Source organism: Triturus cristatus, chromosome 7, assembly GCF_964204655.1.
Source record: "Triturus cristatus chromosome 7, aTriCri1.1, whole genome shotgun sequence".
Classification (NCBI taxonomy): Eukaryota; Metazoa; Chordata; class Amphibia; order Caudata; family Salamandridae; genus Triturus; species Triturus cristatus.
The window spans coordinates 1,544,729,120-1,544,744,901 of record NC_140590.1 but is presented as its reverse complement, the minus strand read 5'-3'; the positions used below and the strand labels follow the sequence as shown (position 1 = coordinate 1,544,744,901).

At 47.8% G+C, this 15,782-nt stretch overlaps 1 protein-coding gene across 1 annotated transcript in view; it reads right to left on the bottom strand.

Moving 5' to 3' along the window:
• Window positions 1-15,782, bottom strand: part of R3HDML (R3H domain containing like) — an 88,737-nt gene that overhangs the window by 47,983 nt on the left and 24,972 nt on the right. The window contains exon 3 of the mRNA XM_085619316.1: window positions 486-604. Coding sequence (XP_085475442.1) covers window positions 486-604 — 119 coding nt within the window. The remainder of the gene's footprint in view (window positions 1-485; window positions 605-15,782) is intronic.

The following is a 15,782-nucleotide window of genomic DNA, read 5'->3' as shown; positions in this document are numbered from 1 at the left end:
GCGGGCGGTGAGGCGGGGCGGGGTAGCAAACACGGACATACGACGGAACGGAGGAAAGTAATTATTACGCTCCTCCGTTCCGTCTTATGTCCGAGTTTTCTACCCCCCACCCTTTACCTCCCCCGACCCGCAGCACGCCCTATGCAAGCCACCACTGACTTTTGCACATATAGTGTTAACGTGTGTAAGAATTCAATTCCAAAATAAGGTAATGCTAACATAACATGTGCTGCATTAAGCTGCAGAATTGGCTTTTCCTTGCCACATAATTTGGTCAACCCCGTCGCATAATTTGGTCCTATCCTGCTGCATAATTCCATTGGCCCTGCCTATACCGCACGCTTAGGTGTTATAGTGAACTTTGTATTGTATCTTTGAAATCACGCTTATCTGGTTAAGAGTTCCTTAGCTATCTTTGTTTAGTCTTGTCATAGACAAATCAGAGACATTCTTAAATGGGAACTCTAAGAAAATGTTGCTCTTACCTTCCAGATTGGACGGACAGATTCTGGCCGAAGAACCTCATAAGGTGGGAAGGACCATGGTCCCATATACACTTTGATGCCCAGGATTCAGCAGACCTTGCGAGTCGTTCATCCCACATCTAAACGGAAAAATAGCACAAACATGAAAGTAATACATACCCAGCGATACATAATCGAAAGACACCTACGCCCAGACATGGACCGATGTGCCTATGGGTATCACATGCCAACACAGATCTCTACACTCTTTATATAGACCAAAATACATTCATTCATGTGCATAGACCAGCAGACATACAGGCCCAGATTAACATCCTCCGAAATACACATCTTTGTCTCTCTCTCTCTCTCTCTCTCTCTCTCTCCTTCTCTATCTCTCTCACACACACAACACATACAAAGACAGAACAATGTACCTACAGGTATACATGAACACATACACACACCAACGCGAATGTATGCACCTATTCATAAAGATCACCATGCATACAGTCCTTCATGCACACAGAACAGCAGGTACACATGCACGCAGACACACACACACACATGCACACATGCCCATGAACACATAGACTACATATGGTAGGCACCAATAGCCACACAAGAAACACACCTGTTATCTTATCCATTGAAACAAACATAGATACTAGTTCATAATTACTGACATACAACACATAAAAATAGACACACATGCACACAGTGGACAATGGATACAAGGTTGCATGGGTTGATGGATAACTATATGCATGAATTGGCGGGACATATAAATAAAGAGATACATATATGGACTTGCTTGTACCAATGTGAATTTTATAGCTAAAATCTAAAAAGCAACAAGGTGCTGTACAGGAGGGAAGTTTATACCGGAGAACTGGGGCAACACTAAGGACAGTAGGACTGAAGGGAAGGCAGAGTTGAGAGTACAGGGATGAGATGAGATGAGTGATGTTTAATCTAATGAACTGAAGACCACAGTTATGGGGAGAAAATACAGTAAGAATGACGAGTGGTAGGTGGCAATTGTCTTCTGGGGGATACCAGTAACTGTCCAGCCACCCTGTGACCAGTATGCAGTGACTATGATGGGTGTATAGATCTATATAAGCACGGATGTATGTGTGTAACTGGCTGGATGAATGCATGAGTTTGGGTGGCTAGATGAATGTATGAATATGTTGGATAGATAGATTATCGTATAGATGTGGGTGAAAGATTGGATCCATGGGCATGTTCTGGGCAGAGCCCAGAGCTGCATTCACTGCCAATATCGTGCAGGGTATCTAGCAGCGCTGTGCCTGCCAGCATTTCACATCACTTGCCTACATAGTGTGCCAATCCTGAATACAGACGTATGCCTTGTCTGACATGTTTTATACAGTCATTCCCGCTTGTCTGCCCAAAATGAGAACCTCTGGACCTGTGCTCTCGGAAACTTGAACCATGCCATACTTTCATACTGCTAGCTACCTTGCAAACTGTTTGCCAAGTATTCTTACTGTAACCCTTAAAGACAGCTTTGTGGTGTATGCCAGCCATTGGCTGACAACCCTAATCAAATGCTGGCTTTGAAGGGAACTATGTACAAGTGGCGGTTTCTTTATTTGTGTGTGGGGGCGTCACACCCCTGTCTTTTTGCCCCATATTCAATGATGTTTGCTGACTCTGTTTACATTTTTTTTTTAGCTGTAGTGCGTGGCTGCAGCATGACCCGGGCAAAGTTGTACTGCACACTCCGAACGTCGCACAATGCCTGACTTGGCTGCTGGCTGCCAGCCCTAACTGCAATCTTTATCTCCTCCAGCCTTCTGTGAAGCCTGTCCTGAAGTGAACTTGCTCTCTGATGGTACAGTGCAGTGCAAACCCTGCCCTCAGTCTGCCAGCCTTATGCAAAGTAAGCACAAATGGCAAAAATTGGCCTTGTTTTCCCCTCTGCAATGCAGACCCTTGTTCTATCTGGGTGTCCTTCTGCACACGCATCTCTGATTAGCATGGGCCTTTGAAGAGACCCATGGGATGGGTAACAAAATGAGTAGAAAAATATTGTACACTTTGACCTCGACTTTTTCTTGTTTTTCGAGGAGAGAGCTCCCCAATTAGACTCCAACATTGATCGTGCAGAGTATCATTAATACATGGCTTAGCTCAGCTCTGGATCATTTTATCCCCATTAGGCCATCCAGAGCTAGGAGGCAGCCTTCAGATGCCTGGTTCAATGAACCATTAATCACGGGAAAAAAGCGCTGACAAAAACTTGAGCGCACTTGGAGGAAAACCTATGATGCCACAGCTAAAAAAATATTGATGGACATGATCAAAGGTTATCGCAAAATGGTTTAGAAGGCACGTGCCAACTTCTTTGCTGATAAAATCCAAAATAGTTGCAATCCTTCTAAGGACATTTTGTCTTCTTTCTTCAACAAATTAATAAAGCCTGAAGTGACTTCTGGGCTGGCTGAAGCTTCCAACAGCCCCTGCAATAAACTTGCAGATCATTTTGTTAATAAGGTGAATGAAATCTACTCCCATTTCAAAAGGAAGGAGCTTACAGAGGGCCAGACTCTCTGATGAGGATCACCAATTTGACACAAGGGACAACCCTGGACTAACTAGCATTAGTAAAGACAGATTGTATCTCTGCCATAATGCACAAGGTTAAATCAGGATCCCCAGAAGATCCACTGAAGCCACAATACATTTTAAAATGTCAGAAGAGTATCACACCGGAACTGGCAAATCTTTCTCTGAGTACTGCAGTGGTGCCAAGGGAATGGAAACATGCAAAAGTTATTCCTCTCCTAAAAGAACTGTTGGACAGGCCACACGAAGGGCTTGCGCCCTCCCCGCATGACAGGGCCCAAGCCCCGGCCCCCCAGGCGCGACCCACGAGAATCACCCGCACCCCGTCTCCCGACGGAACTCCTGCCCTCGGACCTCCCTGTAGCACGGGCCCAAGCCACCACCGGCTCCCTCGGCCGGGTCAAGCCGCCATCTTGGGCCCTGCGCCACGAGGCCGCGTGGCCTCCCCCCGACCCTAACCCTGGGCCTGGCCGGCCCCGACATCCCGGCACCACCATCCACCCAGGAGGTGAGCGGATCACTTGGCAGGTCAATGGGAGGACGAAGTGCCAAGGACTCTCCCCCGCCAGGTGACGATCGCCTCCAGCTCCCCCAGGCACCGGCTCCACCCCCCGCTGGGTGTCTGGACACCTTCATCCCGGACCCTCCGACCCCCAAGTGCGAGGGTCCGGACATCAAAGGGCACCTGCCCTATAACTGGAGCAGCTGCGGAGCAGGAAGGCAGTTGTATCCTGGAGTCGAGAGACACCGAGAGAACTCAGCCTTGACGGACTACGGGCGCTGCCGTAGCCCTATCTTGTGATCTATCGTCCTGCCTGCTGGCGCTGCCGCGGCCTTCTGCAACATCCATCCTCGTCGGGACCTGCTGGCGCTGCCGCGGCCCGTTGTAACGACCATCTTCACCGGGACCTGCTGGCGCTGCCGCGGACCGTACATCGACCATCTTCCCTGGGACCTGCTGGCGCTGCCGCGGCCCGTGTATCGACCATCTTCACTGGGACCTGCTGGCGCTGCCGCGGCCCGTACCAGCTAGACCACCTAAGCTCGAGGATTGTGAGCTACCCACCATACCACCTCAATTACCAGACTGGTAACCAGACTGTCCCGCTACCCCCTTTCCCATCTTGAGAGACTTGAATCGAGGGGACCCCTGAGTCCAGACCTCCTTGTACCTTTTCAACGTACCTTAAGAAGTGCTTATAAAGAACGCTAACTCATCTCCTTGTGTGGTATCTGTCTGTGGGGGGGAAGTTATTTGTCTGTACGATCGCTGGAGACGGCTCTCCCCGGAGACCTCTCCCCTTGTCCTCGGCCGACCCTCCCGGTCCGTCTAACATTGGTGGCCAGCGGCGCGATCCGAATCAACGCGTAATCGTACAGAGAGTAGCTCACCCCACGACAAAACCACGATGTCAGCTAAAGATAGCGGTTCCACTGAAAAGTTCCAAATGGATAAGTTGGAAGAGTATAACCACCGCGAACTTAAACAATTCTGCATGGAACTAGGCATTGCTACCACCGGCCTGAGTACCAAAGAGGATTTGAAGCGCGCCCTTGAGTCGTGGGCAGAAACTGGGATTACCGGATCCTCCGACCAAAACAGTGTCGCACCAGAGGGGAACGCCACGGCTCCCGAGGAGAGGGGAACGGGCCTCTCGCAGGAGGAGATCCAGGAAAGAGAAAGGACCAGATTACACGAGTTGGAAATGGCACGACTCAAGATGGACGGTGAACTAAAGTTAGCCGAGCAGAAACTAAATCTAGAGCATCTGCGGCTCCGAGAGGAGCGAGAAGAAAAACAGAGACAGAGAGAGCTTGAGGAAAAAAGAATAACACTCGAACACGAACGCAAACTGGCGGAAATAGAACTTCGGAAACAGAATAAAGAGACGGGGGTGCCTGAGCGACCGCACACCCCAGGGGCAACCGAGAAAAAAGTCCACATCCCCAAGGATGTTGTCCGAGAGTATGTCCGAGAAGACGACATACAGCAGTGGTTCAAAGCCTACGAGATCACCATGACCTCCCACCGGATCGACCGGAGTGATTGGGGAGCTGGACTATGGGGGAGGTTCGTCAACGAAGGTCGCGATGCCCTGTTGCAGCTCCCAGATCACCAAATGTCGTCCTACGACCACATGAAGGCTGCCCTCCTCACCCGCTACGGCCTCACACCCGAGATGTACCGCCAGAGGTTCAGAGATTGCACCCGGATCCCGGGTACAACTTGGGTGGAGTACGTAAACTATTTCAGCAGAGCCTTCGAGGGGTGGATCAAGGGGAGCCATGTAACGACCTACGAACAACTCTTTAACCTCATGGTATGGGAACACCTGTCGAACAACTGCTTCGTCGAGCTCAGGCAGCACCTCCTCGACAGTAAATTGACCGACCCCCGGCAGCTCGCCGCTGAAGCTGACCGATGGGAGAGCACCCGAGTGGGCCGGAGAGGACCGCACGAGCAGAACCGAAGCAACCAAGGCCAGCACCGTCCTCGGGGAGGAGGAGGAGGCCAGGGGCGAGGGAGAGACACCCTCCCGGACTGGGCCTGCGTAACCACCCGGTCCAGGGCAGCCCGTGCCGTTCCCCGACCAGAAGAACCGGAATGGCCAGCACCTCCGCCCCCGGTCGCCCCAGTAGAAGACAACGATGAGGCCAACCCCCCGGAGCCAACGACCGAAGGGGACGCGCACCTCCAGGACGTCCCCGGCCTGGCTCAGTGGCGTCAAGAAGGGGGGCCCACCCAAGAACAGTTCCGCCAGGAGCAAAAGACCTGCCCCTCCCTCGAGGGACTCCGCCAACAAGCCAGCGCCCAGAGCGCAGGGGACTCCACCGGAACTCACTGGGTCTACTGGGAGAACGACCTGCTATACAGCGAACAGAGGATCGCAGAGCTAGGGGCCGGTCGAGTACTGGTGGTACCTCTCCGCTTCAGAGACTTCCTGCTCAATCTGGCCCACGATGTCCCCCTGGCTGGACACCTGGGCCAAGACAAAACTTACAGTCGCCTAGTGACCCACTTTTTCTGGCCGAAGATGCGGAACGACGTCCTGAACCACTGCCGGTCCTGCCCCACGTGCCAGGCCAGCGGGAAGAGTGGCCGTAAGCTGAAGGCCCCTCTACAACCCTTCCCGGTGGTCACCACCCCGTTCGAGAGGGTAGGAATAGACATTGTGGGGCCCCTGGACCCCCGCACGGCACAAGGACATAGGTTCATCCTAGTACTGGTGGATCACGCCACCCGCTACCCCGAGGCGGTGCCTCTACGAACAGTAACAGCTCCGGTGGTTGGCCGGGCCCTAATGGGGATCTTCTCCCGGGTGGGCTTCCCCCGAGAAGTCGTCAGCGACCGAGGCACGAACTTCATCTCCAAATACATGAAGTCCCTCTGGCAACAGTGCGGGGTCACCTACCGATTCACGACCCCCTATCACCCCCAAGGGAACGGACTAGTGGAGCGATTCAACCGCACCCTCAAGGGGATGATTGGGGGATTGGAAGAGCCCCTCCGTCGCCAGTGGGATGTACTACTCCCGTGCCTCCTCTTCGCCTACCGGGAAGTTCCCCAGAAGTCCCTCGGTTTTAGCCCTTTCGAACTCCTGTACGGGCACCCTGTGCGAGGGCCCCTCAGCCTAGTCAAAGAAGGTTGGGAGATGGCCCCCCTAAAGACCCCTCCAGACGTCGTCAAGTACCTCCTGGCCCTACGTAATCAGACCCGGCGCTTCAGGGAGATGGCCAAGGCGAACCTCGAGGCCAGCCAGGAAGACATGAAGAGATGGTATGATCACAATGCCTCCTCCGTCGAGTTCGAACCTGGACAACAAGTGTGGGTGATGTCCCCCATCGAACCATGTGCCTTGCAAGATAAGTGGACGGGGCCCTTCAAGGTGGTCGAGCGCAAAAGCCCCGTCACTTACCTCATCGACATGGGGACCACCCGGAACCCCCTTCGGGTCCTCCACACCAACAGACTCAAACCACACTTTGTGCGCTCAGAACTCAGCCTCCTGATGGCTACAGACAGTGGGGCGGAAGAAGACTCCGAGCCTCTCCCTGATCTCCTGAAGACTCAGGAGAAAGACGGTTCCGTGGACGGGGTCCGGCTCTCCGATGCCCTCACCCCAGAGCAACGCCAGGGCTGCCGGGACCTCCTGCTGCGGTTCGCTTCACTGTTCTCCCTCACTCCCGGGGTCACCCCTTGGTGCTTGCACGACGTAGACACCGGGGACAGTCCCCCTGTCCGGCACCGGGCCTACCGCGTACCAGATCGGGTACGGGCCTGCATACAAGAGGAAGTGGCCAAAATGCTCACGATCGGGGTCATCGAGCCCTCGGACAGTCCCTGGGCCAGTCCAGTTGTATTGGTCCCCAAAGCCGCTGCCCCCGGCACCACACCTGAACTGAGATTCTGCGTCGACTACCGGGGCTTGAACGCTGTCACCCGAACCGACGCTCATCCTATCCCTAGAGCGGATGAACTGATCGACCGGCTGGGGGCCGCCCGCTACCTCAGTATCTTCGACCTAACAGCGGGCTACTGGCAGATCGGTCTCACACCCCGAGCTCAAGAACGATCCGCCTTCTCTACCCCCGATGGCCACTACCACTTCAAGGTCATGCCCTTTGGCATGAAGAACGCCCCCGCTACATTTCAACGTCTTGTGAACCAGGTCTTGGCGGGGCTCGAAGAGTTCAGCGCTGCCTACCTGGACGATATCGCTGTATACAGCCGCCACTGGTCCGACCACCTCCTCCACCTCCAGGAGGTCCTACAGGCCCTCCAGCGGGCCGGCCTCACGATTAAGGCTGGCAAATGCCAAATTGGTCAAGGGTCCGTGACCTACCTGGGGCACCAGGTGGGGAGCGGGCTGGTGGCCCCACTGCAACTTAAGATTGCTGCCATCCAGTCCTGGCAGCCCCCCGTCACTCAGACCGAAGTCCGAGCCTTCTTGGGGCTCACCGGCTACTACCGGCGGTTCGTGAGGGACTACGGCAGCATTGTGGGGCCCCTCACGGGTCTCACGTCCAAGAACCAACCAAAGCGGATTAACTGGACCCCCGATTGTCAAGCGGCCTTCGAAAAGCTGAAGGCCGCCCTGTGCACCGCCCCTGTGCTCCAGGCCCCCGATTACAGTCAGGAATTCGTAGTACAGACCGACGCCTCCGACCACGGCATCGGAGCGGTTCTTTCCCAAGTGAACCCCGAGGGTCATGACCAGCCGGTGGCCTTCATCAGCCGACGTCTCCTGGGCCGAGAACAGCGCTGGAGCACCATCGAGAGGGAGGCCTTCGCAGTGGTGTGGGCCCTCAAAAAGCTCCGGCCCTATCTCTTCGGTACCCACTTCCGGGTACAAACCGACCATAGACCCCTGCAGTGGCTGATGCAGATGCGGGGGGGAAAACCCAAAACTATTGCGCTGGTCCATCTCCCTGCAGGGAATGGACTTCACCGTGGAGCACCGACCGGGCCAAGACCACGCCAACGCAGATGGCCTGTCCCGCTTCTTCCGCCTCGACGAAGAGAGTCCCCAAGGAGATGGGTGACTCTCCCCGCCTTCAGCTGGGGGGGACGCATGTTGGACAGGCCACACGAAGGGCTTGCGCCCTCCCCGCATGACAGGGCCCAAGCCCCGGCCCCCCAGGCGCGACCCACGAGAATCACCCGCACCCCGTCTCCTGACGGAACTCCTGCCCTCGGACCTCCCTGTAGCACGGGCCCAAGCCACCACCGGCTCCCTCGGCCGGGTCAAGCCGCCATCTTGGGCCCTGCGCCACGAGGCCGCGTGGCCTCCCCCCGACCCTAACCCTGGGCCTGGCCGGCCCCGACATCCCGGCACCACCATCCACCCAGGAGGTGAGCGGATCACTTGGCAGGTCAATGGGAGGACGAAGTGCCAAGGACTCTCCCCCGCCAGGTGACGATCACCTCCAGCTCCCCCAGGCACCGGCTCCACCCCCCGCTGGGTGTCTGGACACCTTCATCCCGGACCCTCCGACCCCCAAGTGCGAGGGTCCGGACATCAAAGGGCACCTGCCCTATAACTGGAGCAGCTGCGGAGCAGGAAGGCAGTTGTATCCTGGAGTCGAGAGACACCGAGAGAACTCAGCCTTGACGGACTACGGGCGCTGCCGTAGCCCTATCTTGTGATCTATCGTCCTGCCTGCTGGCGCTGCCGCGGCCTTCTGCAACATCCATCCTCGTCGGGACCTGCTGGCGCTGCCGCGGCCCGTTGTAACGACCATCTTCACCGGGACCTGCTGGCGCTGCCGCGGACCGTACATCGACCATCTTCCCTGGGACCTGCTGGCGCTGCCGCGGCCCGTGTATCGACCATCTTCACTGGGACCTGCTGGCGCTGCCGCGGCCCGTACCAGCTAGACCACCTAAGTTCGAGGATTGTGAGCTACCCACCATACCACCTCAATTACCAGACTGGTAACCAGACTGTCCCGCTACCCCCTTTCCCATCTTGAGAGACTTGAATCGAGGGGACCCCTGAGTCCAGACCTCCTTGTACCTTTTCAACGTACCTTAAGAAGTGCTTATAAAGAACGCTAACTCATCTCCTTGTGTGGTATCTGTCTGTGGGGGGGAAGTTATTTGTCTGTACGATCGCTGGAGACGGCTCTCCCCGGAGACCTCTCCCCTTGTCCTCGGCCGACCCTCCCGGTCCGTCTAACAAGAACCCATGCTTGATGCTGCCCAGCCAGAAAACTACTGCCCCATCTCCCTATTACCTTTCCTCTTGATGTTTGTGGAGAAGAGCGTGACCAATCTCCTGACAAGCTTTTTAGAGCAAAACCAAATTAGATCATTCACAGAATTCCGGTCAGCACACAGCACAGAAACTGCTTTTCTGACACTAACAGAGACCTTGCACAGCACTGCGGACATGTGCAACTCCCAGGCACTGATCATCCTGGACTTAAGTGCTGCCTTTGATTCTGTCTCCAATGCAGTTTTGTTACGCCACCACAGTGAATTAGGGGTGCGGGGAAAAGCTGGCTTACCTCCTTTCTAAAGGACCGGTCTTCCAGGTAATTTCCCCTTCTTTCGCATCCTCCCTGCTAGCGCATGGTTTTCCCTTAGGGCTCTACGCTCAGCCCGCTCTTTTCAATATATGCATCAGACCTTTGGCTAATGTAGTAAAATCCTTTGGAATTTCAATGGTGTTGATAGAGCAGGAAAATTTAGCTTAAAATAAGTGTCTTAAATTGTGCAATATATTAACATGAAAATGCTTAAAGATTGAAATAAAAGAAAATGTGCCTTTCTTTAAACGTGCAAATTAACATGAAGCATGACCTTTTTTGTAGTAAGCACTCATTTTTATCGTAATTACATTGCCAAGACAGTCTAGGCCTCCTTTAATTTGTCCATACCCTATCTTTCTTTTCTATAACTTTCTTCTTAAATATATAAATGCTTTTAGTAAATGCTGAACTGTGCTGTATTAAATAAATAATTCACTTTAGACTTGATTAAACATGTTATATTAGTAGAATGTGCTTACTTTAAGAATGTATTTCTTTCCTTCCTAAGCTACATGTTCTCATTGTATTTGGCTAGGTTTTAGCTGCCACATATCAACAATAACAAATACTAAACAGTATATTAAAACAATGGTGTTTGTAAGAAAATGTGGATCCTCTGACTTACTTCAGTGAAGTTGTAACTAGAATGTTTCTGCTTTAGAATATTTAAATGTCACGCAGTCGAGTTCTGAATAGCTAATAGTTTAGACTGTAGGGTTTTGTTGTAACTCGCAGTGAATCTAACGCACATGAATGTTAGCAACTAAGTAGACATTTTGTAGATTATACCTTGCACACTTTGTACATTTACCATGGGAATGAAGAAAGTAGCAGGGGACCATCGAACAATCCTCTTCCATTGGTTTGAGATGACCTAACACCGGTGTGGATGGATACATTTGTTTTTGTATTTAATATATTTGTTACTAGTTAGACTTGTACGCATTCCCAACACTTCTTCCTTTGAGCACGCTCTGAGAGCTTTATGCTGCCCAGACTGGTCCAGGCTATTTGTTCTGTGACCATCCTTTCCTTTAGCCTTTGGCCCTATTTACTGTGAGCTACTGCTGACGGTGATTGACTGTTTTACTAGATTAACTTTGAACAGTTGTTATTATGACTGTTTGCTGCTACTATTCGGAAGAGGAGACTCGGACAAGTTTCCAGAATTACTCTTCATGAGGAGTTCAACCACAAGCTGATTCTATTTCAATGCTCCTTCAAATCTTGCTCTTTCTGAAAGGACTCTTCACGAGTTCTGGTAGGTGAGGATCTGATAGAGTAGAGTAAGGATACCTAATATTTCCTTTGAATCACTGACAAAATATCGTGTTCCCAAAATATCGGGACATAAATATCGATGTAAAAAATATCGACATCCAATCTTCATAATGATAAGTACTAAAATATCGGAAAAAAATAGTTTTTAAATATACCGAAGTAAAAAAAATCGTTTTCTTTTTTAAATGTCAAAAAAATAATGTAAATAAATGAAATAATGCATATAACTTAAAAATCTTTTTTAGAATTATTAAAAAATGTTAACAATTATAAGTAATAAATGTAATGTAAAAATAAACTAAACATGCATATGTAAAATGTAATACATCCATTTATTTTAATAAATTATATAATATTAGAAATATATTAAAAATTATAAATACACATATACTACATACATACACCTGTAACATAAAAAATATATATTATAAATGTAATTATTAAAATATTTAATAATTTCTAAAGCTATATTTTACACTGTGCAAAAGTAGAGAAAATGTTGGATAGCGGACAGATAAAAATTACTATTCCCATTCCAGTAAGTGCAACAGTAGGGAAAGTGTTGGATAGCAGAGGGGAATAATTTACTATTCCCACTCCAATATGTGCAACAGTAGGGAAAGTGTTGGATAGCGTAGGGGATAAAATTACTATTCCCACTCCAGGGACTGAAACAGTAGGGAAAGTGTTGGATAGCGGAGGGGTAAAAATTATTATTCCCACTCCAGCGAGTGTAACAGTATGGAAAGTGTTTGATAGGGTGGGGTAAAAGTGACTATTCCCACTCCAGCGACTGCAACATTAGGGAAAGTGTTGGATAGCAGAGGGGAATAATTTACTATTCCTACTCCAGAAAGTGCAACAGTAGGAAAAGTGTTGGATAGTGGAGGGGATAAAATTACTATTCCCACTCCAGGGAGTGCAACAGTAGCGGACAGATAAACATTCCTATTCCTATTCCAGTGAGTGCAACAGTAGGGAAAGTGTTGGATAGCAGAGGGGAATAATTTACTATTCCCAGTCCAATATGTGCAATAGTAGGGAAAATGTTGGATAGCAGAGGGGTAAAAATTACTATTCCCACTCCAGGAAGTGCAACAGTAGGGAAAGTGTTGGATAGCGGAGAGGATAAAACCAAAGGTTGCAGCTATTGAACCTAAATCCCCAAACAAAATAAAGAGAAAACAATTACCAAATATATTTGTCAATTAATAAATTAATATTAATGATCAACTAATGATTAATATATTTAAACTAAATTACTTTCCACCTTCTACCCCAATAAACACCAAAACACACACCTAAAAATATTTACACAATTTCCCTAACTAATTTCACATTAATGAATTAATAACAAATACATTCATAACAATTAACAACAAATCATTAATTCAAAAATTCTCCCCAACATTTACAACTATAAACCCCACAACTCACACATCTAAAATTATTCCACAATCAGCATATTGAATATTTCATTAATTAATTAGCATTAATTAACAAATATTTAATTAATTCTAAATAATTTAGCTCTCACCATATTCCCTTATAAATGACACCACCAATGTTGTAAAACATGACACAATTAACATAATTAATTAACAATTAATGAATTAGTTGATAACAATTAACAAGCAATATAAAAACAATTAATTATAAATTAATTTACACAATTAACACTTTAAAAGAACATTAAATAAATATTATATTATAAATATTAAAAGATTTATTAAAATTAAATTACTTCCCACCCTGCTACCCACAACCCGCTCCTAAAGAAATGACACAATTAACATAATTACCAATTAATTATTAATAATTAACAACCAATTAACACATAATTAATCATAAATTAATTACCACAATTAACAATACAAAATATTAAATACATAAATATTAATTATTAAAACATGTTAATGAATGAATGAATTAATTAATTATAATTAAATTACTTCCCACCCAACTACCCTATCAACCCACAACCCGCTCCTAAAAAATGACACAATTAACATAATTACCAATTAATTAACAACCAATCTATAAATAATTAATAATAAATGAATTACCACATTTAGCAATATACAATATTAAATACATACATATTAATTAATAAAAATTATTAATGAATTAATTAGTTATAATTAAATTACTTCCCATCCTATTCCCCTATAAACCCACAACCCGCTACAGAACTAAAACGCAAAATGTAATTAAAATAAAATGAATAACTTCTAAAAATTGATAATAAATGTATTGTAATTAAATTACTTCCCACCCTATTCCCCTATAAACCCACAACCCGCTATGGAACTAAAATGCAAAATTTACTTAAAATAAAATTAATAACTCCTAAAAATGTAATAGATACATTAAAAAACAAATGCAATACTTAAACAAAAAAATAGAAGACATACATTAAAAATATATACTAAAATACATAACACTAACTAAAAAAAACTATATTATTAACAACTATATTTTTGCAAATGATATTAATGACTTTGATATTCTTTTAAATGATATTAATGACTTCGATATTGTTAAAAACGATATTACTTACCTTAGACTCGATATTCTTTACCACAATATTCTGACAGTCGATATTTTTGAATCGTGATATATTGCACTCAATATTAGTGCAAGTCGACAATAAAAACTCGATATTCTGACTGTTTACCATATCCTCTATGGAACACGCTGTCATTTTCTTCATTGACGCTAACCAAAACTCTCTTGATATTTCTGTAAATGGATTTATTTAATTGCTAATCTGAATAAAGATACTATATTACTAAACTCTTATTGACAAATAAAGGTTTTTGAACTACTTTAAAACTTGAATTAAAGACTGGACATAATAAGTAGTGTTCATTGAGATGATGTTGACTCATGCTCCATTCTACAATGGCGGCAAAGGTCCAGTTGACCTGAAGAAAAACAAGGCGTGGAGTTGGCCACCACCTTTGTAAGTCACGGGTTGAACTGATTTAAATAAAAAGGTATTTCCACGCCAGCTGTGTCCTACGCCGATGACACTCAGCTAATTTAAAAAACTGTCTAACAGCTGTTGCTAACTGGATGCATGAAAATTGCTTAAAGCGTAATACCAGCAAGACTGAGATCCTTCTTTTGGGCAGACAGACCCACCTATGGGAAGTCCATTGATGACCAGAAGTGCCAGGACCTCCTCCCACATCTAAGACAGTGGTTAAAAACCTTTGTTTATGGATGAATGACTCGCTATCCTTTGAAACCCAGGTTATAACACTAGCAGGCCACTGCTTTGTCACCTTGGGAAGCCTGAAATCCATCATAGGATTCTGTACTTTACAAGTTTCACAATTGATAGTTCAATCCTGTGTCATCTCACGCCTAGACTATTGTAATAGTCTCTACCTGGATGCCAAAAAATCAGTCTTGAACAGACTGCAGGTTGTCCTGTATGGTGCTGCTAGGCTTCTATTCTCCCTCCCCAAATTCTGTTTGGCCTCTCTGCTCTGTTCCAAGCTCCACTGGCCTCCTGTTGAGATGCACACCAGGTTTAAAACACTATGCACTTCCCGTAAGTTTCTCTAAAAAAAGGAGTGCCAAGTCTTGCTTCTTTGATTCAATTGTATGCCCCTACGAGAGCCTTATGTTTAGCAGACCTGAGTCTGGACTCTATATCCCGCCACAGATGAGCCAGAATGGATGGACACTCCTTCTGAGTCCTAGCCCCAGCTTTATGAAACATTATGCCACCTTTGCTAAGAGAAACGCAACATCATGAAGCTTTCGGAAACAACCAAACACATGGGGCCGATTCCGATCCTGTATTTTTTTTTCCCGTACAACTCGTATCTGTCAATTTTTCCATACAAATCGTACAAGTCCCGTCCGACCCGTGAAGTACGATTCGTACGGGAAAAATACATACAGATCGGCCCTATCCGTACAAATTGGATCGGGAAAAGTTGTACGGGACGGACCCGGACACTTTTCTGTACAAATCGTAAAAAATGCAGTCCGATCGTACTAGTACGATCCGGACCGGCTTTCCAATTTACGATTTGTACAGAAAACGTCCCATACACGGGGAATGCCATTACCCGCTACGAAGCGAACTTTGTACGACTCGTATTCTGGGAAAAGTTGTTCCCGGGGTGCGAGTCGTACAGGCATACACCCCCGTGCGTTGTGTATGTACTGTGCGTACCCCCAGTGCGCATGTACTGTGCGTACCTCCAGTGTGCATGTACTGTGCGTACCCCCAGTGCGCATGTACTGTGCGTACCCCCAACATTGCGTACCCCAACATCACATACCCCAACATCGCGTATGTACAGTGCGTACATACGCGATGTTGGGGGTACGCACTGTACATACGCGATGTTGGGGTACGCGATGTTGGGGTACGCGATGTTG